General features: G+C 34.3%; 1 protein-coding gene across 38 annotated transcripts in view; it reads left to right on the forward strand.

The window, feature by feature from the left end:
* Positions 1–25,394, forward strand: part of MIER1 (MIER1 transcriptional regulator) — a 58,327-nt gene that overhangs the window by 6,505 nt on the left and 26,428 nt on the right. For 14 of the 38 annotated variants that reach the window (XM_072820703.1, XM_072820715.1, XM_072820718.1 and 11 more), the window contains 4 exons: positions 9,266–9,290; positions 13,900–14,045; positions 24,346–24,507; positions 25,038–25,170. In XM_072820703.1, the coding sequence (XP_072676804.1) occupies positions 9,266–9,290; positions 13,900–14,045; positions 24,346–24,507; positions 25,038–25,170 (466 nt within the window). Of the gene's footprint in view, positions 1–128; positions 225–796; positions 820–9,265; positions 9,291–9,424; positions 9,462–13,899; positions 14,046–24,345; positions 24,508–25,019; positions 25,171–25,394 lie in introns of those variants that run through there. The other 24 variants (XM_072820701.1, XM_072820712.1, XM_072820710.1 and 21 more) reach the window with 7 other exon arrangements.

Here is a 25,394-nt window from a genome sequence, read left to right on the forward strand (position 1 = left end):
TGGCTTAACTCTTAATGATTCTTTCCAACTTCGTGTTGTGCCACTGGAGATTTAAATTTTGTTTCCGATTTAAATCTTTAAACGTGATTAAAAAAAAAAAACACCCCCCCACCCCCGCCCCTTAACCCTCGAAAGAATTCCGTTATTCTTTACCCCCTGGAGTTGAAGGAGTGATATAGTATAGGGGGTTTTAAGTCTACTTCGAGTCAGAGCCTCACTGAACGGTAAGGCATTTCCTTGTATGAATTACTGTTTTCATGGTCTCCGAGACACCCCAAAACAGATTCTGGAATAGGTGATTTTTTTTTAACCACCCAGTCCCCAATTTTTGTGTTCATTGTTTGCTAAATGAAGTCAGTAGTAAGTTAGGGGAGTAATTTTGGTAACACCATAATGCCTCCTTTGTAAACGTTGGGCTACAGAAACGTGTAGATTAAGGAAAAATACTACTTTGGATGCTTTTTCATGTACCTGTTGAATGGAGGGACCTAAAAGTTAGCTGTGTTGTGCAGTTGCTCTTAGGGTGTTCCTTCTGCCTTCCTTATGGAAACTAACTTTATATTAATGTATAGTGGAGTATTTGCTATTAAAGGAGCGGATTTAACTATAGCAGGACTCTTTTCTGCCAGTGATGTTTTTAAAACATTTAATACTTTTCACTTAAAATTAAATTTAGAGCTTAGATTTATTTCCATTTTTTTTCTTTGTGGTTAAAGAATATGTATTTCAAGGCACATAAGCTGGAGAAAACATAGTACTGTGTGTTTCACTAAAATATCACTGGATTCATTCCACTGGGCTGAAACAATTTTAGTCCTGGTAAGATTTTTAAGTGTTTCTTTTTTCATATGTAAGGAAGGGGTGGGGGAGGGCTTGTAGTGGCTGAATTTACCTACATTTTGTCAAATAGTCTTCAGTGAATGCCCATTAGATAAGCAGGGGTGTGCTGTAATAGGCGATATGGTTTCTTCCCTGGTAGTGCCACTCACGGTGGTTTGAACTCTAAATTCTGTAGTCATATTTTAAGGCAAGCTATTATTGAAGAAACATAACAGTGTTTGAAAATACAGTAAAATTTAAGAAACGTCACCCATAAATTTTAACTGCCTACCACACTGAAAACATGTAAATAGAAGTATATTAATATTTCCTGTTTATTAGGAGCAAAGATGGTTGCATTAATGTAAGAGAGGAAAAGCAATACTTTGAGTCACTAGTCATTTCCTAATATTTTCAAGAGTATGTTTTAGTTTTCTTAAAGATTGCATCACTTGGAGAATGGAACTTTTCATGTTCAGTAGGAACACATGGATGGTTCAATTTCAAGAAGAGAAAACCTGAACTTGGTTTTTGGTGCATTTATTTAGTGACCAGAAATCTTTTAAAAAATTTCTTTTATAACTCTTAAGTTGCTTGTAGATGGTTTTATTTTTAGTGAATTTGAAGGAACCTCCATCTGTGTCCTGCAAAAAATCTAAAACAAGTGAAAGAGTGAAAAGTAAAATTAATTTGTGTTTTTCTGATCTCAATATTTTAGTAATTAGAATGATTTTAGAGCTTAGTCATTTTAAAAAAATTAGGTGTAGAAATGCTTGGTGTATAGAGGGCTTTTACTTGCTTTTGTGTGAACTCTCAGGAGATTCATTCTTTATGACAATATAAAGCATGTGGTAAAATCAAATGTACTGTTGTACTTTTGGTTAAGTAGACTTGAGCATTGAAGTTAACTGATAACATAACAGAAAATACACAGCAACAATATACATTTATTTGATAAATCTGAGGGGAAAACAGGTTATTGAAGAAGTACGTCTCTAGAGAAAAATGTAGATATTATGCTTCTGGGCCTTTTTTTTTTTTTTTTTTTTAATTTTTAGTTCTTACACAGGAGAATGACCCTGACCTTGTTTTTCCAGAGAGATGTTTAATGTTTTTTTTTTGTTTTTGTTTAATGTTTTAATACAAATTATTTAGATGTGAGTAGAATATACTGATTTTTCATACTTGATCTGATCATCTTAGGCAGTCCATAGTAGGAAGTATGTATTTAACGGTTCCTCAAATTGTGGTAACATTAAAAACATATTAAATGTGCTTGGAAGGAATGGCACATTCTCCCTTTCTTAATAGTTTTTGATAGTATTTCTCATTAATTATCCCTTAAAATGATTTATCAATCTTCTAAAAGGAGCTTCTCCTAGTCACAGTTAAAGGAAGGAAATTACAGAGAGTTGCAGCTTTACAAAGGCAATGAGAAAGAAAGCATAAGAGGAAGAAATCGTTGATCCTTTGGGTTTTATAAGGAATGTGGTTGTAGGGACCTTTGGGAATGAACAATTTGTCTGTTATTTCAGAGTTTGTAAACACATGAGGGACTTTTTTTTCTCCAGGAAAAAAAAAAAAAAGCCACAACATAGTGCAAGACCTGTCTTTTCACCTAGGCCATATTGTTATATAAAGAGAAGAAAATTTAATGAACTTGCTTTTCTGTATTTTTAAGTACTTAAAAGAATTCCAAAAGTGATATACATAATGTGTGCTATCACATCTATTTGTTTGCTTCTCTTGAAAATAGACTGCTTGCTTAGTGGTTTTTTTAGTGTATTTGGATTTTGTTTTTTAAGGAAATGGATTCATCTTGATTGCTGTTCTCGACAGTGTTAATTTCAATTCTAAACAAAACTTGTTTCACTGCGATGGATTTAGGCTTTAAATAATTCTCTGTAGTGGTAATGAATTTTTTAAAAAAATATTTGTCCTTTAGTGTATTTAGGATTTATCCAGAGTAATTAAGAACGCCAATGTATGAGAGTCTAATAAAGTTTAATTTGGAAGGGGTAATGAAGTACTTAATAAGGTAGGAAAGGTTAGTTGGAGGAAGTATAAAAGTGGATTAATATTAGAGAATTTTTGTACAGAGACAGTTTCTCAAATCAGAAATAAAACACTGCCATTGAAGCAAGAAACTGATTAATAAAAGTAGGTAAAGAATCACCTATATAGAAATTTCTTGATACTAGCTTGAGTCCCTGTGTATTTCAAAAGGTTTGCAAATGGTTTCAAAATTCATTACAGTGATTAAACTGTTCAAGTACCAGTCATCACTTGGGACCCATTCTGTTTGACTTACTCTATGGATTATAAGAATGACTTAAAATTATGTTTGTATAGATAGGAAATTCATAAAGTAGCACCCTCCAGAAAGCTTTTTGCAAGTTGAGATAATCTTTTTTCCAAAACTCTTAGATTAAAAAAAATTTAGAAGATGCTATTAAACATATCCCATTCCTTTAGCTAAGTATTCCTTAGTAGTAATATGTCTTTTGAGCAATTCATAATAAAAGTAAAGAACTTAGATCTCAAAGGAAATTGAACTAGAAGAAGTCTAAGTCTTTCTGTCTTAGGGAAAATGAAACTGAGCAGAGTTAATGCAGTTTGTCCTAGGTTGTACAGTTAGGCTGTGGCACAGGTAAGAGTGGGGCCTAGGCTTTTGAATTTCTAGTGCTTAATAATAGCAACTCACCCTCTGAATTACTATTACCATAGTCAATTTGCTAGTTTTAGCACCAAGACTTTATTAATCTTTTTTATACTCTAGAATTCCTCAGGGGAAAGTTAAGTGACTTAGTTTTGTTTGGAAGAAGAGAAATGATGAGCACAGTTCCCCTGTCTTCACCTGGAGGAGGGCCTCTAACTACTTCCTGGCTTCTATCCCCGTAACTGTAGAATCTTTGGTTTCGTGTCTAAATTTACTACGTTGGTGATGATGATAAAGAAATGATGGTGGAATTGGTTTGAGGGGAGAAATTAGTTCAGACAGTTATGTTCATTGAAAATATGCTTTGGATTGCCTGGAATATAGGAGTCTAATGATTACTTCATGTTTTTACTACCTTAGTGTAATTATTTTTTAATAATGGTAATATGCGAGATTACCATGTTCTAGAAATATACAAAAGAGAAACATTTAGGGGATCCCTAGGTGGCTCAGTGGGTTAGCACCTGCCTTTGGCCCAGGTGTGATCCTGGAGTCCCGGGATCGAGTCCCACATCAGGCTCCCTGCATGGAGCCTGCTTCTCCTTCTGCCTGTGTCTCTGCACCCCCCCCCCCCCCCCCCCGTCTCTCATGAATAAATAAAATCTTTAAAAAAATTAAAAAAGAAACATTTGAACAAACCTGAGACATTGAATACTGTTACAACTATTAGCAACTGAATCATGTATGTGGTGAAAGTATAAAAGTTAACAGTTCATTTTTTAATTTGATTTAGCCTGCTCATACTGTGTGTGGCTGTCTAGTGTTATCTAGTCATGTAATTATGTATACACCTAAAAGAAAACTAGGTTATTTTTCTAAATTACACACCTGTTTAAAAAAAGTGCATGTACTAAATTTTTTTAAAACTCTAAAAGTAGAGGAAGAAAATGAAAATAGCTCATAATTCCACAAGATAATCTCCACTGACTTTAAAAGCAAAACAAAACAATGCATCAACATTAACAAGTGGTTTGGAAATTCTAACAGTGTAGAAAGGTATAAAATGAAAAAAGCTTTATTTCCCCTATCTAATTCCTAGAGATAATTTTTTAACGAATTCTTGTGTATATTTTTGAAGAAAAAAATCTTTGTGTATATTCCAGCCCAGTTTACCCTCTCTATACTGTTTTTTTTACTTCCATATGTATGAGTAAATATGTGTATATGTTTTTTTACATTTTTTCCTCATTCACAAACAGATTTTGTCTCATTCCTTTTTTTTTTTTTTTTAAGATTTTATTTATTTATTCATGAGAGACACAGAGAAAGAGAGAGAGGCAGAGACACAGAGGGAGTAGCAGGCCCCATGCAGGCAGCCAGTTGTGGGACTTGATCATGGGTCTCCAGGATCACACCCTGGGCTGAAGGCAGACGCCAAACCGCTGAGTCACCCAGGGATCCCCTGTCTCATTCTTTTTAAAGGATTAATAGTGCTTAAATGTTTGGAAGAACTGTATTTCATTTCTAACTAGTTAAATGATAGATTTAAAAATTTTTCCCCAACTTTTTGCAATGAACCACTTTATGATAGTGACATATCTTGGCATGCTTTTTTTAGCCTACCATAGGGTATTTCATATTAGCAAAATGATCATTAGAATGGTTAAGCCATTCTATTTTTATCAATAATGTATGTATTTTTATCAATAATGTATGAGTGCGTTTTAAGTACATTTTAATTTCAAATGAAAAATCTTTACTACTTGCATTTTAGTTTGTACTTTTTCTACAAATAGATACTGTTACAAATGAGTACCTGTTTAACAACTTTAGTTTTATTTTTTCCCCTCCTTCTGCCTTTCCAATTTACTTTGCCATTAATGGTAGATGTTTCAGGTTTTTCTGGAGAGTATTGTTAGAGATACCAGTTCCTAACAAGACGTAGATGATAGTCTGATGTGACACTTGACAGCTTGCAGTCACATTTTAAACATGGCTTTGAACAAATGAAAACCATTTTAAAAAGAAAAAGAGGGAGTTAGGAGAGAGGTAAAGAGAAACGTTTTTAATATAGTTTAATATAGTTTAATATAGTTTATAGTTTTTTCCTTGGAAATGTAGAAGCATTCAAGTCCTAGACTTTAGTTCCACCTTTACCACCTATCATGAAGTCACTTTATCTTTTTATCTTTTTGGGCTGTGAAATCTATAAAATGTCGTAGGCAGGGCAAGTGTTAATTGCCAGGTATATAGTATGATGAAGTAACTTTATGCATTTAAAAAAATATAGTACTATATAAATGTAAGCTGGTTCTTCTGTTCTCTTAAATACCTAAATAAAAAGTGTTCTCATTTCGTAAACTGAAATTTTCTGTATTATGATACTATACTCTTATTTTGAAGATTGTTTTGTCTGTTAGTTGGGTGAAAGTAATGTTTATAGTATAAACCATTTTCAAATGCCAGTTTTCCAGAAGCTGAATTTTTAATTTAACTGAATAGAATTAACTTTCAGGAAACTAACCTGACTCTCACCCTACCCCAAATGAAACAATGGAATTTTATTTTGAGCATAGAATACTAAAATATATGTTTAGCAGCAAACCATCCCTACTTTCCCTCCCCCATGCTAATCTAGGTGTACATCAGTCAGATCACAGTTCTTGAAACATTCCAGCATCTCTGACGTAAAATGATCATTAATGCTATCTTTAAGTAGAGGGTGCTCTGCTTTATGCCAGCTAAACTTACAAATGCAACCAGTCCTCTAAACATTTGGTATCTTAATTAATGGAAAATATTCGGGGCCTTTTTCAGAACTTTAAAGCGATATATAACCTTACCCAATAAAACAACAATCTATGGTTTGAGGCCTTTTACAAACTACAGACACCATTCACAATTCAGTATCTTCATTATTGCCAATATCTAAAATCATTGAAAATGTACCTTTTATTCTTCAGTAGGATAACATTTTAAATCAGAAACCCTTTTTTTTATGAGAAGACTGTTAAATGAATAATTACTGGAGTGCTTAAAAAAAAACTAAATGTTGAAAGAGCCATTTCTTTTAAGCTCCTAATTTGAAAGAAATGCTGGTTTTTCTTGTTTCTGCGTTGCAAATCATTTCAAAAGTTTACTGAAAAGGAAAAACAGCACTGTGAGGCTACTCTGGATGGCAAACCAGATGAAGATAGTCATCGTTTCTGTAGCCTTGGAGAGAGATTGTGCTTAAACTTGGTAAATAAAGCATAATTGCATGACATAAAGGTGGATTAATACTTTAAAATATTGGTTTGCTGTGTAATAATTTGTGTGGTGGTTAAATCCATTTTGAGCTAGACATGTGTAGCTCTGGCCAAAAGATATTAAGCAAGCTGCAAACCCTTTGTGTAGTTACATTACTCTATCACCCTGCTCTCCAGCTTCCTATTAGAGGAATAGAATTTAAAAAGCAGCACTGTTTTGACTCTATTGTGGCACAGTAACTTTTAAGTTCAGGTAGTGGCGTGATGCTTGAAGATATATAATACCGAATATTCTTTTTTTTTTTTTTTTCCGAATATTCTTAATAGTCTTATTAAAATAAGTTGTTTTTATAGTCCTGAGCCATTCTGAGCATTAAAAGGGAAAAGAATTGGGCCCTTGAAAAAGTGTGCTTCAGATCTAGAATGTCATACTTAAGTACAATAGCATAATGTGGACTGTTCAAAATGGAGTTATACTATCTTATAAGAAATTAGTCTTAAAGGACCCCTGGGTGGCTCAGCGGTTGAGCATCTGCCTTTGGCTCAGGGCGTGATCCTGGAGTCCCTGGATTGAGTCCCAAATCGGGCTGCCTGCATGGAGCCTGCTTCTCCCTCTGTGTCTCTCTCTGCCTCTCTCTCTGTGTGTCTCTCATGAATAAATAAATAAAACCTTTAAAAAAAAAAAAAAGAAATTAGTCTGAGAATGCCTAGCCTTTGAAATATTAGGCACTTGTTTTGTTTTTCTTGGCTCTCTGCCTCATTACTTAGCAGAAAGAAGGAAAGTACAGATTTCCTTGACTTATGATAAGGTTATGTCCTGATAAGCCTATCATACGTTGAAAATATCATTAAGTCAAAAATGCATTTAATATACCTAACCTGATGAATAAACAGCTTAGTTTAGGCTAGCTTACCTCAGACATGCTCACAAGACATACATTAGTCTACAGCTGGGTAGAATCCTCTAACACAAAGTGTATTTTATAATAAAATGTTGAATATCTCATGTAGTCTATTGAATACTATATTGAAAGTGAACAACAGAAAAGGTTGTATGGGTACACAATGGTCCTAAGTGTGTTGGTGGTTGTTTACACTCGTGATCGCATGCCTGATTGGGAGCTGCAGCTTGCTGCCACTGCCCTGCATCACAAGATAGTATCATACCACGTATTGCTAGCCCAGGAAAAGATCAAAATTTGAAGTTTGGTTTCTACTGAATGTGTATTGCTTTTGCACTATTGTTAAGTTGAAAAATTGTAAGTTGAGCCATCATTGTTGGGGACTGTCTGTACTAGAATAACCCTATCTCTTTGCTGATGCTTTTAGACTTCCAGAATCTCTGACTTCTCATGGGCATGAAATAGTTCTGAATGAATAGGAAAGATTTTAATTATGAAGTGTGTTATTTGAAGCATGTTTAGTTTTTGTTATTTATAAAAGTTTATGATTGTAGATGACTTGTTTATAGTTGTGAATTAGCTGAAGGTAGATACAAGATAGCCACAAATTGTCAAGTAGCGAAATGAGTTGCTAGCAATTTTATCTTTAAATTTTCTAAATGCTTATAGTTAAATATATGAGAAGTAGAATGCTGCAGTAGAAGCAGCACTATAATTGGGAATGTTTATAATTTTTCCATCAGATAACCTAACCTCTCTAAACGTTAGCTTGAAGGTTACTAATTCTGTGATAGTTTAAAAGTATGTTGTTTTTTAGTAAAGTGTACTATTGTATACTATTTGGTGCTTAATAACGTTTTACTTTTTTCTTCTGCTTTCTTACAATATATCTTTTATTTAAAATGATGTCTTAAAGTGTTTTGGCCTTCCCTCTCCCACACGTTTTAAGCCAGAGACCAGCTTGTATATACATATAAGCAAACCTTGTATGTAATTTCTTCTGTATTGAAAGAAGAAAATATTTTATTTGTTTGTTTTATAAATTTATTTTTTATTGTTCAATTTGCCAACATATAGAATAACACCCAGTGCTCATCCCATCAAGTGCCCCCCTCCCAGTCACCCCCACCCCCTGCCCACCTCCCCTTCCACCACCCCTAGTTCGTTTCCCAGAGTTAGGAGTCTCTTGTGTTCTGTCTCCCTTTCTGATATTTCCCACTCATTTTTTCTCCTTTCCCCTTTATTCCGTTTCACTATTTTTTATATTCCCCAAATGAATGAGACCATATAATGTTTGTCCGAAAGGAGAAAATATTTTAGAATGTTCCAAGATCCAAAATCAGATCTCTTAAACTACCTATTTTATGACCTATATTTGCCTTTAAAATCTGAATCAATTCCTTATTGTTATCTTTGTTTCTAGATTCAGGAGTGTTTGGAATTTTTCTCTATGTTTAAATAAACATAATATCAGAGAAAGGATTATATAGAAGGTTTTAGTTTGACTTGGATAATTCAGACATTAGAGCTTACTGTGGTTTTGGGGGTCATGCTAGCCATTGAATAATTCCTTTAAATTTTGTAAAAAGTCACTACACAAAGATAATTTTTCTTCTTTTCTCCCCCCTTCCCCCCAGCCATCTGTTGAGTCTTCAAGTCCAGGTAAGTATTTTCTATGTTTTCTGTAATTTCTATTTGACTAATGTTTGTCCTATTAGTTATAAAAAGGCTAGAGGAGTTAGACTATTATCTGACTTGCTTTTCTTCTGAATGCTTCTTTTCTCTGGGGAAAAAAGAAATGGATGAAATATTTGACTGCCCATGAAAGTACAGGTGAGGCTGCTGTGAGTTCAACCTCATGACTATTTGTGGGTTCACTTTTTTAATTAATTATTATGTGCATTTCTTAAGGTTTTGTTATTTGATTTCAAGTATATATGAAGTGTATGTTTTCAAAAGGAGTCATTAACTTCTTAGAAATAATTTGTGCAGGAAACTCAAAGTATTTGAGAAAAAAATAAATGCTTTTCGTGAGGGAGGAAAAAAATAGTATAACCAAAACACTCAAAAATTAATATTTAATGTTGTAAACTAAGTAGGTTATGTTTAGTTTTGAGTATCCTCAAGTTGTACCCTCACACCATGTAGGTTTGGAGTTTCATATTCTCTTCCAAATACAGTACAGATTCATTTTTTCTTAACTTAGAGGCTGCAAACATGTGATTTGAATATGTCTGGGTCACAAAAGTTTTTTGTTTGGCCTTTGTTGTGATCTTAAAAATAAGATGATTTTATATAAAATCTGAATTTAGGCTTCCCATGATTAGTTAGAGGTTCTGACACAGCATTCTTGCATAGCAACAGTTGGTTGGAGCTAAAAAGCAGTCAGGAAAGAGTCCAGTCTTTGCCTCAGTGTCCTGGGACTTTAAGAGAGAAGACTAACTTCTACAATGGAGTACGTGAATTAAGGAATAATACAGTGAAAAAGTTAGAAAGAGAACTCTCTGAGACATGGTAATATTTTATTTGAATATTTAGGTATGATGTGTTACTGAATTCTCCAGATTATCCAAGCAATCTTTCTGTTGTAAGTTTCAGAGAATGTTTGTAAAAATGCTTAATATGTGCCTTTTTTTTAATGGTTTGAGGTCTTTTTCATGAATACAAATCATTGTACTTTGTGTAGTATAATATATCGAATGGGAGCTAGACTAGTGTACCTTCAGATCCCTTCTAAATAACTAGTGTGCTCAATTGATTGTGAGTTTTGTCATATTTATTTCAGCTGCAAATATCTTACTCTTTCTAATATGATTGGGAGTAAAGTAGAGTAGGCTTTGTGACATTTCTGAAACTCAAGGACTTTTTTTTTAACTTCTTAGTTTTATAAATATGTTTGGGTGGTTGAGGTTGGAAGTAATCTGACCTCAGATAAATAGTAGATTATTATATCCTTTTTAGGACATGGAATTGTTCCCAATTTTTTTTTCTTTCAAACACATCTTTTCATCAAAAAAAAATAGGTTCTAAAAAAAAAAAAAATAGGTTCTAGTTGTTTTTGTTAATGTTGTCACATTGCTGATAGAGTTTTAGATATTTTTCTATGAATTTTTGAGACATTCATCAGGTAATCTATTAGGCACAAAAAAAAGTAATTACTTCAAAAGTGAAATTAAATGGGTTTCTCATTTTCCTTTGGATTTGAATTGGCATATGCTGAACTGGAATAGTGGAGCTTGAAGAATACAAATATCTTTGATGGCCTTTACTACTTGAAGTAATTCTAGCTGTAGGCAGTTAACAAAAGTTGGTGGGGAAAAAACCAAGAATAGAGGCTTCAATGTAAAAAAAATCTGGTCCACTGGTAAAAAGCTGTGGCCTTTGTAACATCTGTACTTTGGAATTGATGTTACTAATTACAGTCACATGACCCAGGCTCAGTGGTTTGTCTATAGACTTTACCAGTGTAAACCTGTGGAGGTACAATACAGGGCTTTACTCGTAAGACTAGTAACCATAAGAGGTGGGGATTTAGAGAAGGGAAGGAAATAAAATTATTAAATGAGTCACATGATGTGTTATAAAGTTTATCTTTTGAATCTTTGAAAAGATGTAGGGTGCCTTTTAGTAATTTTTAGTAGGATACAATTTTATGACCAAACTGGTATTTGCCTTAACTCTGAAGCATATTTATTTACACAAAGCAGCAGACTCCATACCTCTAATAATTTATTTTAGGGATTTTTTTTTTTTTTACCTCTAGCAGACAGCTTAACAGTGGGCCTAGTAATTAACAAAAAGGAACAGGATGGTTAATTGGTTTCAACAAAGTAAAAAAGCTGGATTAAACGAAGAAGTCAGATTAAGGCAAGAAAAGATGTGAAATTGAAAGTTAGCAGAAAACAGTGCAGTGTATTTGTAGAGAAAGCATTGGAATAAGAAGGGGAAAAAGGTTTACCAACCGTTTGGTATTTCATGTAGTGAGAGGGTGAAGTGGCAAAGCTTTAAATATAATTGGCTTTGCAAAAAACAAAAAATGGGAGACTTTAGGTAAGTAATACAACATTCATAGTTTGGTGCTATGTATTCATGTGAGGTTTTTTTTTTTTAAGTTAGTGGAAGAGTATGTCGTTAGGAATTAAGCATAATTATTTTTTTTACAGTATTTGTATTCAATAGGAATTATATGTTATGATTAGGATAATAGTATACAGGATGGTGGTGTGAGGTAGTTTTAGGATCTTCCTGCCTACAAAGAAGAAGAAAAATAGAGCATTATTTGTAGGAATACATGATTATTGAATAAACATCTTAGAAGATTGCTGAGTCAACTGAAAAGTTTTGGGAACATTTTTCTTTAAAAACTCAAAAAGAAGGGATAATGGTTGGGACAAAATTGCAACTAAATTAGGAGCTCTCAAGCTGCTCTCATGGAATTTTTGTGTCCAGTCCCTCAACCAGTACTAAGATGACCTAATAAAATTATGCCATACTTTTCTTAATTCTCCAAAGAAATTGATATTATAGAAACTATAAAATATGTTTTTAAGTCATTCTAAAGTCTTCAAGTCATTTTGTCTTTGATAGTGTTTTTAAACTCATTTGTATTATAAGGTAATACCTGATTTAGAAGTTATGTATTTAGTTATTTCATATTTAATATCAGTCTTCCTCAAAGAGCAGAGTGACTTCTAAGTGCTTTACCACCTGACCTGGCTTGCAGTTCACCCATCTTAGTAAAAATAGGTTCTCTGCAGCGCACCTGGGTGGCTCAGTTGGTTAAGCATCCACGTCTTGATCTCAGGATTTTGAGTTCAGGTCCTACTTAAATTTTTTTTTTCTTTGTAAGAAAAACAAGTTCTCTTCAAGTATTTGAGGCAAGATACCTACTGTTTCTGAGGCTAGGGCTTGCAGGAGGCTTGGAGTACAGTAAAAGCACAGGCATTAGAATTTGTAGACCCAGGATTTAAGTTACATCCTTGCCACCTACTGGTTCCATGAGTTTAAACATGCGCATCACATTTTTGTTTTCATAGGATTATTCGAAGATTAAATGAAATATAATGTATGTGACATGCTTGAGCCATAGTATTTGGCACACAGTAAGCACTGAAAAAATGGTATTTACACTGAAAATTAAGGGAGATGACAAGAACCTTCAGCCTTAGGCACCCTTTATCCCTAATAGTCTGCTTTTCAAGAAATTTAGCCTTTTGACTCTTTGTTTTACTTCCTGGTTCTCTTACTGGACTGAAGAAAGAGTATATTGATGTAATATATTACTAATTAATGATGTTAATCTTTATTAATATAAATTTTTATTAATACAACTTATAGCAGTTTAACAGTTTAAATTGTTAAAAGAAATTGCTGATTGATTTTTTAAATGTTAAGTAACTTGTTTATTAGTAAAAACATGTTTTTGTAAACTTAAGTCCAAGTTTGGCAATAGCCAAATGTGGGGATGGTTTACAGAATGTATATGCCACGTATTTGCAATCTAATACTACAGGCTTGACCCTATTGAGTATAGCAGTATTCCCCAGCCACCAGGCTAAAAATAGATTAGCTTACACACTAGTTAACTATTGGAATATTTTTAATGACTTTCATAAGAGTTCTCTATGCAGTTTTAATAAATTTTGGTTTTATATTCTATATCTGAATTATTTCAGACCAAAATCAATTAAGTAAGTTAAGGATAGCTACCTATATGTTAAAATATGTTTTTGTGGAAGAACTAATAGACTACTACTTGAGTGCAGCTGTATTTTCATTAGACTGTTTATTCATCTGACTGTATATTTCACACAACTTATTCTCATGGGCCATAAGGATTCATGCTCATTGGGTCTATTAAATATCAAATGATTAAGAATTGTGATTTTTCTCACACGAATGATCATTCTATTTGATATGACCTTTTATTCTTTACAACTGAAATTTCATGTTTAAATGAAAGTACACTTTAAAAGCTGTACCTGCATTTTTAAAGCTGTACTCTCCTATCCCCCATACTAGTTGTAATTTTAACTGTGAATAAATAAAGGTGAAACCGGGCAAAAAATAATCCCTTAGAGAAGAGATTTTTTTGTAGAGGGTAGGTAATAAGTAAGGGCAAGAATTATAGAAAATACAATACTTAATGTGCATAGCTTTTCTCTGATACTTTTATTTGACTTCTCTCCAGCTACAAATAACATGCCCATTAAATTAATATAAATAAGATAACAATTTAACTTATTATACTTTTAAAAATATTTTTTACCAGGAGGTTCGGCAACATCAGATGACCATGAATTTGATCCATCAGCTGACATGCTGGTTCATGATTTTGATGATGAACGAACATTAGAAGAGGAAGAAATGATGGAAGGAGAAACAAACTTCAGTTCTGAAATAGAGGATCTTGCAAGGGTAAATAAGAGCTAGAGGATGAAGTAGTTACAGCTTTTTTGTGGAGAGTGGAAATATTTGAAATTTTGGTTCTCTACCTTTGTTTTTTGGGAAAAATGATGTTGTATATAATTGATACTGAAAAATGTTATGTGGTTGTAGGTGCAATATTGAAAGTTTGAAATGAAAGGCATTTTTTAAAAAAAGAATTACTATTACATGGAATAGAATTAAGATAGTTATTTTAGTAAAACATCACAGGTATCCAGTCAAAAATGTCTATATAAAGAGGATGCTTGGGTGGTTCAGTCAGTTAATCATCTCAACTCTTGATTTCAGCTCAGGTATGATGATCTCAGGTTCTTAATCGTGGTTATCATCTTCTTCATTTCCCATTTATTCCCTAAAGTGCTCTAGATAACCTCTGCCCCTTCCTGTAAAGATGACCAATGACCTTACTGTTCTGTCAGTCACTTTTCTCTGTTCTTCACTCTCACCCATATTCAAGAATTACTGTTCCTTCTTTTATTTGAATTCCGGCGTATCCACTGTCTAGGTTTTCCTCTCTGTTTGTTTCAATTCAGTGCCATTTGCAGTCTCATCTTTCTTTACCCAAGGTTTAAATTTGGAATTCCCCAAATCTCAGTTTTGGACTTTCTTCTCTCTGTAAGTCAGTGCTCCTCAAAATGTAGCGTGAAGGTCAGCTGCTTCAGAATGCAGATTCCTATACCTCTCCCCAGGCATACTGAATTAGAATCTCTGTGGGATGTATATACATCAAATTTGAAAATTACTAAATTAGGTGATCTGATCTAATCTATTCCTGTGATATCAGTATTCTTTAACATTAACATATTCCCCGTCCCCAGTTTTATCTAACCCTCTGCTTAACATTTCTGCTTGAATATCTCAGTAGACATCTTTACATTTTAAGTGTCTAAAAGGTGCCTGAGTGGCTCAGTCTGTTAAGCATTCGACTCTTGGTTTTGACTTAGGTCATGATATCTGGGTTATATGGTCAAGCCCCACAGTGGGCTCTGTGCTCAGTGGGTAGTCTGCTTGAAGATTCTGTGTCTGCCCTACCTCCTGCCCGCTCTCTGTCCTGTGCATGCTCTCTCTCTTTCAAACATAAATAAATCTTTCTAAAAAATTTCTTTAAAAATAAATAAATAAATCTTAAATATTCAAAGCAGAACTGTTGGTTGATGTTTTTCCCTTATCTGTTCCTTCCATGTCTTCAGCTCAATAAAAAATGGCACTATTTTACTTTGTTGCCTAAGAAATCAGGGGGTCCTCTTTCTTCAGTCTCAGTACTTGGTCCTAAATAAGCTTATCATTTCTACTCACAAATATCCCTCTTACCTGACTGTTGTTTGATCTCTGCTGCCACACTCTAGGTCAGGTCACCATCATTTCTAGCCTAGACTATTACAATAGCTTCTTAATTGGATTTTCCCCATTTCCTCTTTTACCATTTTCCCTCCGGTATATTTCTATAATAGCCATGATGGTCTTTTCCAAATAACCATTTGTGTCAGCATTTTATTTAAAATCTCTTCAGGGGATTTCTCTTACACAGGAAGAAAATCCAGATTCCTTGGCCGCCAGGCCACCTGCATGATATGGTCCTTTATCCATGTATTAAAATACATGCTACCCCTGTCATGCTATTAAATAGCCACACCACCTGCTTCTGTTCTTAGATGTGCTGTTTCTTTCTGCTTGAAGGCTTTACAATTCATTCCTACTCCTTGATATGTATTTTTTTTGAGACTGGCTCCTTATCCTCTTAAGTCTGGTCTTTTTTTTTTTTTTTTTTTTTTAAATTTTTATTTATTTATGATAGTCACAGAGAGAGAGAGAGAGAGAGAGAGAGGCAGAGACACAGGCAGAGGGAGAAGCAGGCTCTCCATGCACTGGGAGCCCGATGTGGGATTCGATCCCGGGTCTCCAGGATCGCGCCCTAGGCCGAAGGCAGGCGCCAAACCGCTGCGCCACCCAGGGATCCCCTTAAGTCTGGTCTTAATGTTGCCTCCTTAGAGTGACCTTACCTTTCTCCTAATTAGCTTTTCTTAGCCACTATACCCCGTCCAATGTTTGGTTTATAACCGACACAATTTGTAGTTACATGTTTGTCTAATTTATCATCTCTGTTCTCCTTTAGTTCTATAAAAGGAGGGACAGTGTCTGTTTTATTCACCAAGGTATTTCTTGGTACTTAAGAGTGCTCAAACATTTTGAATGAATGGAGAAATCAATATAGTATGCTCTTATTAAAATGTACTACATATATGATCTGTACTCTCTGATAAAAGAAGAAATAAGACATCATGTCAACCTTTAAGCATTTGGAGTACGTAATATCATGGAAAAATGAATTCTTGTACTTTTGTAGTAATAAAGACTAAACTTTAGTTTGGAACTTTTTATTTTTTAATTTTTTTAAAGATTTTATTTATTTATTCAAGAGACACAGAGAGAGAGAGAGAGAGAGAGAGAGAGAGAGGCAGAGAGAGGCAGAGACACAGGCAGGGGGAGAAGCAGGCCCCATGCCGGGAGCCCAACGCGGGACTCAATCCCGGGTCTCCAGGATCAGGCCCTAGGCAGAAGGCCGTGCTAAACCGCTGAGCCACCCAGGCTGCCCAGTTTGGAACTTTTATTTTATTTTATTTTATTTTATTTTATTTTATTTATTATTTTTATTTTTTTTAGTTTGGAACTTTTTAAAGTGTACATTTAAACAGTGAGAAAAGGAATCCTATTAATACCTATTCAAATCTTGTCAGATGGTCGCATTTTAGATCTTTCAGTAATTAAAGCTGACTTAATCCACAGTGCCTAGGCAATTCAGTATTTTATTATTTTAAGTTAAAATGGAATTGGTTTTAGTGGCAATTATGTATAGTTGTTAATAAAAGCTCTTTAAGAATGGGTTAAAAAGTACATGAAGAGCCTGGAGTCAAAACTGTTCTTTTGAAGAGGCTGGAAAGTCATTCACAAGACTGGTATAATTTGTTTGAATGATTCAGAATCTAGATGAACATTGAAGGAAACAACAGTCCCTTCATATATTCATAAGTGGAAAGGCAATTATTTGCCTATGAAATTTGTATCACTTTAGATATATTTTTGCTTCTGAGTAACCAATCATGGGATAATACTTAAAGGATGAAAATCTTGTATTTTCCATTTTCTCACCTTCTACATTACTCATATGATTAAGTAGTTAGTCAAGAGGAGATAATCAGTACAGGTTACGCAGTAGAAGGATTATTGTTTTCTTCCACAAAATTGGCAATGGGCTTTGCTAAAAGTTTGGGTATGTATTAGCTTTTCCCATTTCTCCTTTATTCTGCCTCTTCGAGTCTTTTATAGCCTCCCCAAATTTGTTTTCAGATGACACTTCTTAGGGAAAAAACTTAAAATGGAAGTATTTGTAGAGAATATGAAAGAAAGAGACAGGGAACCTGTCTTTCTTACTATTCTCTTCATCCAGGCAGTCTTAGACACCTTCTCAGATGCTTCTGACTTTTCCCACAATAATTAAGGCTTAGGTTTAAGTTGTGCAAAATCAACAATGCATTTATCTGTAACGTGCAGCTAAGCTAGTTCAGGGCCAGTATAAATATAAACTCTTTAGGTAAAAACAAAAACCAGTTTGGTTTGGTTCATGTTTTAAAAATGAGTAATATTTTCTCATATTGATTACTGATTTTTCTCTTAGAGAAATGAAACATTAAACAGTTCTCTCAAGAATCAGGTGGTTTTTACCTGGCATGTTGATTATATGAAATGAACTTTTGGTGTAATTGTGGCAGAATTCTGAGAGCTAATCCATTCAGGAGTTATCAATAACTGCGTGACCTGTAGTTTTAAGTTCATTCAGTTTGAAGTCTAAAATTTTAAGTGAAAAAGTAAGATGCTTTAATTTTTATTGTTACATTTCAGTACAGTTCAATACAGGCATGAATCAATATAAAGGTAGTTATAGAAGTTTACCTTTTAAATGTCTTAGCAGAGTTAGATACGCTGGTCGGGATTTATTGTGGTGATCTTAGAAGAATGTCAGAATCATTCCTATAGTAAATAGACTTTTTGCTAGGAATAGCCATATGTAGGTTGGTTTAGCTGTTTTTCAGATGTACTCTTAAAATTCACAGTCTTCCTTTGAATGGCATAATCGTAGCAGTCTGGAAGAAGAGGGATCGGGATCAGCTATATCTTTATGTATTTGCGTCTTCTAAAAATTACATAATAATGATATTATACTTAATATTCACCTTGAAGTGCTAGACACATACCATCTGGTGAATCTCTAGAACTAGAAAATAAAGATTAAAATGTGAGAGATTGAGCTTTTTTTTTTTTTTTTAAATATACACACGAGAATCATATTGAATAAGAAGAAACCCCATTGTGGGAATTATAAAGAAAAGTTCACTGCCCTCAATCCCTTTACAGTTTATCCTGTAGTGAAGCCCTAACCCCAAGAGGTTGGTTACCTTAGGAACTGTCTCTAGTCCAGTCTGGATATAGTCCCTCGACCATTCTGGCTGGACATTAGTCTTCCTTCTTCTTCCCTTCTTCCTTCATGAGCATTTATTGGTAAATCATTTGTGATACAAGGTAGAAGAAGAGTACTTTGTCCATCCACCAAATGGCCCTTGAATGGGGCTTATTTGGTAACTTTACCATATTGTTTTGAAGTTAAAGGACTTATTTAACTTCAGATAATATGTTTGTCATTTATTTATTTATTTATTTATTTATTTATTTATTTATTTATTTCATGTTTGTCTTTTAAAAAGTATTCTTTTCACTTCCATCTAGCCTCCCTTTAGGTTACACAGACAGGATCATTATAGTGCCTATATGTTAACTTATTTCTTAAAACACAGCATGCAGGTATAGTCCACATTCGTGTATTTTTATTCATTTTGTGCTATGTCCATATCTTCCTTTATAGTTCTTACAGTCTGTCAACTCAGTACATCTTATTTCACACTCCATCAGGATGAGGTACACTTAACCTAGGGTCAGGTTTCAAGGAACGCAGTGTATAGCATATATGTGTAAAGGCATTATAAAGCATTTCGTCACACTGCCTGGTTCAAAACTCAACTGCAAATGTGTGATTTTGGACAAGTTAATGTCTTTAAGCTTCAGTTTTATTATACAAAACATGTAGTACAGTGTCCTACATGATAATCACTCAACGAATCTTAATAGTTATATCATTTGTAAAATTCTCAAAGAAATTTATAGCCCCCCAAACTTTGAAAATCCACTCTACTTGACTTGTGATTTTTCTCTTTCACTTTGTTTTCCTCATTTCTATACTCTTATCACTTGTATAAATGGTAAGAAGACACTGCTACTTTATTGTGATGTTTCAGTTGAATGTGAGGAAAGCTACTTATTACTTAGTACCTTGTAGGATATAGACTTTGACAATATAAGTTAATGCGAGATTGTCTGGAACAGGTGACTGATAGGTCCTGATGTAATAGTGTACCATCAGCCATGTTTATTCAGCTTTTAGTCTTTTTTTCAGAGGGAAATGACAAGAAACATTTGTTTTACAGAATACCATTACTGTTTATATCAGAATATTTGGGGGCAAATAATAGAAATCCATCTTGAACTAACTTAGGCAAAATGAGGAATTTAATGTAAGGCTCATGTAATTTTATTAAGGACGGGGAGATATCTAGGCCTTAAGGACTAAAGTGCCACCAGAAGGTATTTTCTATTTTTGCTGTTCTAAGTAGTGGTATCCTTTTTCAGATCAACTTTCTATATGTGCTGTCAGTTTCCAGGTCTCCAAAATGTACTGCTTTAGATACACTGTTTCTTTAATTGCTGATGGTACACATCTGGAAACAAACTATGGCCAGGTTTGGGTCATGTCCCATTCCAGACCTGTGGCAGGGAGGGAATGCAGTGATTCCAATGGGATCAGATGATATATATGTGTATATATATAGTCCAGAAAATGAGCTCTCAATCAAAATACATGCTTGGAATGGAGGAAATATTTCCTGGAAGAAGCTGAATATGGAAATAGAAAGAGAAAGGATTGGGGTGAGGAGGGGGCAGACAACAATGAATTAGCCTTATAAGATATTTGTTAAATCTTATATAATACATAGTAGGGACATAATAAACGCTACTTGAATTTGAAGTTGGGGATTCCTCAGCAAAATTTGATTTTGATTTTTACCGTAGTTGTAGCTGTGTTTTACTGCAAAGATATTTACTTTTTACCTTAGATCAAGTAAGATACTTTCCATACTAATGTCAAACTCTGTTGTATTCTTCAGTGGGTCTTGATTGTTGCTTAGGAACCTGTTGCTTTCTAACTTGATACTGGGTGATAGGTTAAGTTAAAGCTTAATGCCTAAGGAAAAGCATAAAACCACTATATTACTCCTTGTTTTTAAAATTAAGCATTTTCTTGATGGAATAGGCAAGGATATTTTGTTTACACATGAAGCCACCTAAAATTAACTTTGAAGTTTATTGGAACTTTTTAGGACTTTACTGTTTTTAATTTTTTGGTTTTTAATATTTGTTAGAACTATTTTTAGAAGTCCTGTGAATGTGTATCTGTGCACAAAGAGTGTCTGGAATACCGATTCAATGTCATCAGGACCTCTTGATCATTCTTTACTCATGGTTAAATTCTTTTTGATTTCTTTGGGGTCTCAAGTTTTTTCTTTACCACATCCACTAATTTAGTTTAGGTTGTAATTATACTACATGTAAACAATAGCAGTGGATTCCAACCTAGTTCTGTCTCTGGCAAATTAGATCTTTCCCTGCCAAAGTCCATCTTGAACATTTTATTATGTGTATAATTTTCCCTAAGTCTTTCCAATGTTAATCACTGCTCAACAGTTACTCTCAAATGGAGTCAAAAGTAGGGTATAACATTTACTACTAGAAACTAAGTATAACTAGAGAAGGTAGGTAAAAATACCAGGTTTAACTTTCTTATTTTAGTTACTACAATGCCTTCTGCTCTAATCAGGGTAATGCGGGTATTCTTTTTTTTCCTGTACTTGTGCAGTAGTCATTTGCTCTGGCTTAAATGACTTTATTTGCCAGTTCTGTTACGATTTCCTCACATTCAATCAAGTCTCCTCCAGTGTACTGTGATCAACCACTTTTGACTCTCCTCTGTTCTCTGCTTAGCCAATATTATAAGTGGTTTTAAATTTTTCTTTAAGAAATGAATTGTAAAGTGAGTCATATTTCTTCTTCTTCCTTTTTTTTTTTTTTTTTTTGAAAAAGAACTTTTAATTACTTTTATAAGCAGAACACTCAGTAGTGTGCCCTTAGCTCAGTTTGGTGGTCAGTTCTTTAGCCTTTGCCTTTTCCTGCTTGGCAGTATGAACCACCTACTTTGTACCCAGAATGTTGCCTCTCCAGTGACAGCAGATCTCATTATATCTGTTATTGTAATTGGTCCCGATACCTTGCACCAGCTTAGCCAGAGCTTCTTTGTCTTCTGAGTTCACCTTTGTGAAGGCGACAGTATTGCAGGTCTTCCTGTGGCACAGATGGTCCAGCCTGGCCTTCCCCTTTTTACAGCACAGGGCAAGGTAGAAGACAGCCAGCTCAGTGGGATCCACAGCATGTGCAGTCACTACCAGCTGAGCCTTCTCATTTTTACACTAAGATGGTGACAGTATTAACCCCTGCTGGGAGGACAGGTGACCTCTTAATGGGGACATTCTGCCTGGGCCAATAATCTCTGCTGCTTCTCTGTGTCTTTGATCTGTATTTGTGGGCCAGCTTAAGCAGTTGAGTAGATGTTTGGTGGTCCAAAGCCGGGTGAACTGGTTAATCCCAGGAGGCAGTTTCAGATATTTATAAGAAATAGCCCTTCGCTGCTGCAATTGGATATAGCAGGGACATATGACAAAGTAGGTGGGGTCCCTTTTGGGCTGGATATCATGTCCCATACCAGAATTCTTGGGTCTTTTCTCAAATGGATCTACTACCTTCTTGGCTTCCTGTTTCCTCATGACAGCAGGAGTTGGGGCCATCTTCTTACCCTTAGCCTTCTTTTGGCATCTTGGATGCCTGGAAGAAAGCTAAAGTGAGTCATACTTTGTAAATGCTTATCTAGGAGGAAAGAATCTTGACCTAACCATGGACATGAGACATTCCACATTCCTGAGAGTGATTTAAAAACAATTCCTTTTCATGCACTTAGTATGTCACATACTCTTTTGACACATAACTGAACTAGGTGTCAGGTGTTAGTGATAAACTTTAGTAAAGATAATAATCAAGCTTTATTTTCTCCATTGGAAAGGAAATTTGCAGGTATACCATGAGATACATGATTCTAAAGGTAGTCCGATACCAAGAGCATCAGTATTACCTGGCTCATAGGAAATATGCATACTCAGTCTCCACCTCTGCCCTACTGTAGTAGAAACTTTGGGGTGGGGCCCAGCACTGTGTTTTGATAAACTCTAAGGTGATTCTGCTGCTCTTGAATGACAGACCAAAGGTAGAGCCTGAGGACATGTGATTCATAATATATCCATTTTGTGTAATCTTTCATAGTATCATTATCTCGCTTATAAAAATTAGAGGTAATAGCAGTCTATATTAAGGAAGTTTTAAAGATGAGATAAATAGGAAGTGCTTCATGAATTCTTAATAAATGTTAGTTGCAAACTTACGTTGAGGTGGGTTTTTTTTGGTTTGGCCCTTACACTAGTGACTTCTTTGGCTCTTGTTCATAGTAGTGACTGCCATTGTTATACATTCTAATTTGTGGTACAGAATGAGTTCATGGGAAATAGGAGCTGGGGTTAGGTCTAGGTATTAATAGAAAATACCTGTCAGAGCATGGTCTTTATTTCTACTTAGTTTTCTTATTTCTTTTTTTTTTTTTTTTTTAGTTTTCTTATTTCTAAATAAAGGTAGTAAATACTCCCACTGGTACTTTTAAAGATCTGTCAAGATTACATAATATTCTTACTCTACTATTGTTCAGGACAGAGAAGAGAATAAGATAGTGGAATCAAAGTACTTACCACAAAGGCCTGGCATATAGAAGACACTTTATGGCACCTGTTTCTTCTTATTGTGTATACAACCAACCTTTTGTATATCTTTCTCTTACTCCATTTTCTTGATTTTGAAGTTCTGCTTTAGTTCTTAAATCCTGATCTTCTAATTCCAAATTTCTGTCTCCTGTACCAGGTCCTTGGTACGTAGACCAGATAGCTGCATGAACTACGTCTTTGAACACCTCAAGCACTGTTTGCTATTGCACTTTAGGAAACACAGTAGGAGATGTCAGTTAAGTATGCCAGCTGGTCATTCAGCTGGAGTGGTAGTTCCTTACCTGATAGCGTTACCACCATTCAGGTTGTGGCTGCTGCAAGTCATTGATCAGGGCTCTCAGAATTTTCTTTTTATAGTCAGAATGCTTCAATTTCCCTGATACTTTATATTATCACTTGATTACTAATTAGAGTGAGTACCTTCTATAGCATGAATACCTTCTGTAGAAAACTTGATTTCATTGCATATGGATTTTTCTTCATTTTATTCTCAGAAGGTATATTTATTATGGATTGATCCCTGGTTGAGGCAGCATGATATACTTATGAGTGTGGGCTCTTGGAATTAGACTTGAAATCTGGTTCTACTACTTATAACTTGTATGATTTGGGGAGAGATTGCTTAATTTCTGAGCCTGCGTTTCCCCATCTGTGGGTTGGAGGTAATATAACAGTTTTGTGAAATAGATAGCAAAGATTGCCTAACAGGTTTTATATATAATTTTAAGTAACCCTAGAAAAGAAAGTATGGCTAATAGAACTCAGTATTATTCCTGTATCATTACCATTTTCTTTTAATATGTTTGGACTGGGCTGTGAATTTCATCTCCTTTTCTGAGTATGTTAACTTAGTTTCCAATCTCTCTTCTAATTATATTTTCCCACTCCCAAATTATTTATGGTATTTTAAGTGTGAGCATCTGTATATAGTGTTGACTGTCAGTATACATTTACTGAATTGATTACACAGAACAGTTCTAAACCAGTGTCATGTTTTATTATGCTTAAAGGCTTTGTTGTTAGCTATTGGAATTGATTAGTCTCTTTTAGAAATTCTTGAAAGACTAGCATTTTCCTGGATTTCAGAATTCTTTTTGTTCACCTTTTAGGATTTGAGAATTCTTGATACAGTTCTCTAATAAGATAATCTCTATGGAATGAAGATGTGAATTACACGAATATAAAATATTCACCTATTCAGAAATTAACTTTTTATTTGGTTTATTTAGGAAGGAGACATGCCAATTCATGAACTTCTCAGTCTTTATGGTTATGATAGTACTATTCGACTACCTGAAGAAGATGAGGAGGAGGAGGAAGAGGAAGAAGAAGGTGAAGATGATGAAGATGCTGATAATGATGATAACAGTGGCTGTAGTGGGGAAAATAAAGTAAGAATATATACATTTATTAAGATTGTAGTCTTTATCTTTGTTGAAGTAAAAATTTCTTAATTTTGGAAGTCCCCTGTAACCTACTCCTGAAAAATAATAGTTTCATCTGTGTCATTCCAGATTTCTTTTGAATGCCTCTTCTAAATAAATTTATACCAACTTTAAAAAAAATACTACTGCTTTTTAAGTAATAAAAGCTAATGGATAGTTTGTATTCAATTTTTTAATTTTGTTTTGAAATAATTTTAGATTTATAGAGCAATTCAAATATGGTATAGAGTTTCTCTGTACTCTTCACCCAGTTTTCCCTATTTATTTATATCTCGTGTAACCATGGTATATTTATGAAAAGTAAGAATTGATACCATACTAGTTAAACTACGGGCAATTCAGATTTCACCAGTTTTTCCACTAATACCATACTGCATTTAGTGTATTTATTTTAGCCATTTAGTTTATTTGGAATACTGTAACTTTTCCTCTGCAACAATTTTCCTTACATCTTAAAGAAGTTTATTATTCTACAGGAAGAGAATATAAAGGACTCATCAGGTCAAGAGGATGAAACTCAGTCTTCCAATGATGATCCCTCACAATCTGTTGCTTCTCAAGATGCCCAAGAAATAATCCGCCCACGTCGATGTAAATATTTTGACACAAGTAAGTGTCATTAGTTGCTAATGTTTGGATAATTTTTACTAAATATATGATGTAAAATGGCACTTCTTTTCCATTCATCTGTTTGAATTCATTTTACTCTCAAATCTGGCTGAACAGTAACGTATTTTGTTCTGGGTTATTCATTTAGCAGTGTTAGGGCCTTGTTGTCTATGAGTAGATTGCAGAGATTGTTGTGTCACTACACTACTTGATTTTGAATGTGT

Source organism: Canis lupus, chromosome 3, assembly GCF_048164855.1.
Source record: "Canis lupus baileyi chromosome 3, mCanLup2.hap1, whole genome shotgun sequence".
NCBI lineage: Eukaryota > Metazoa > Chordata > Mammalia > Carnivora > Canidae > Canis > Canis lupus.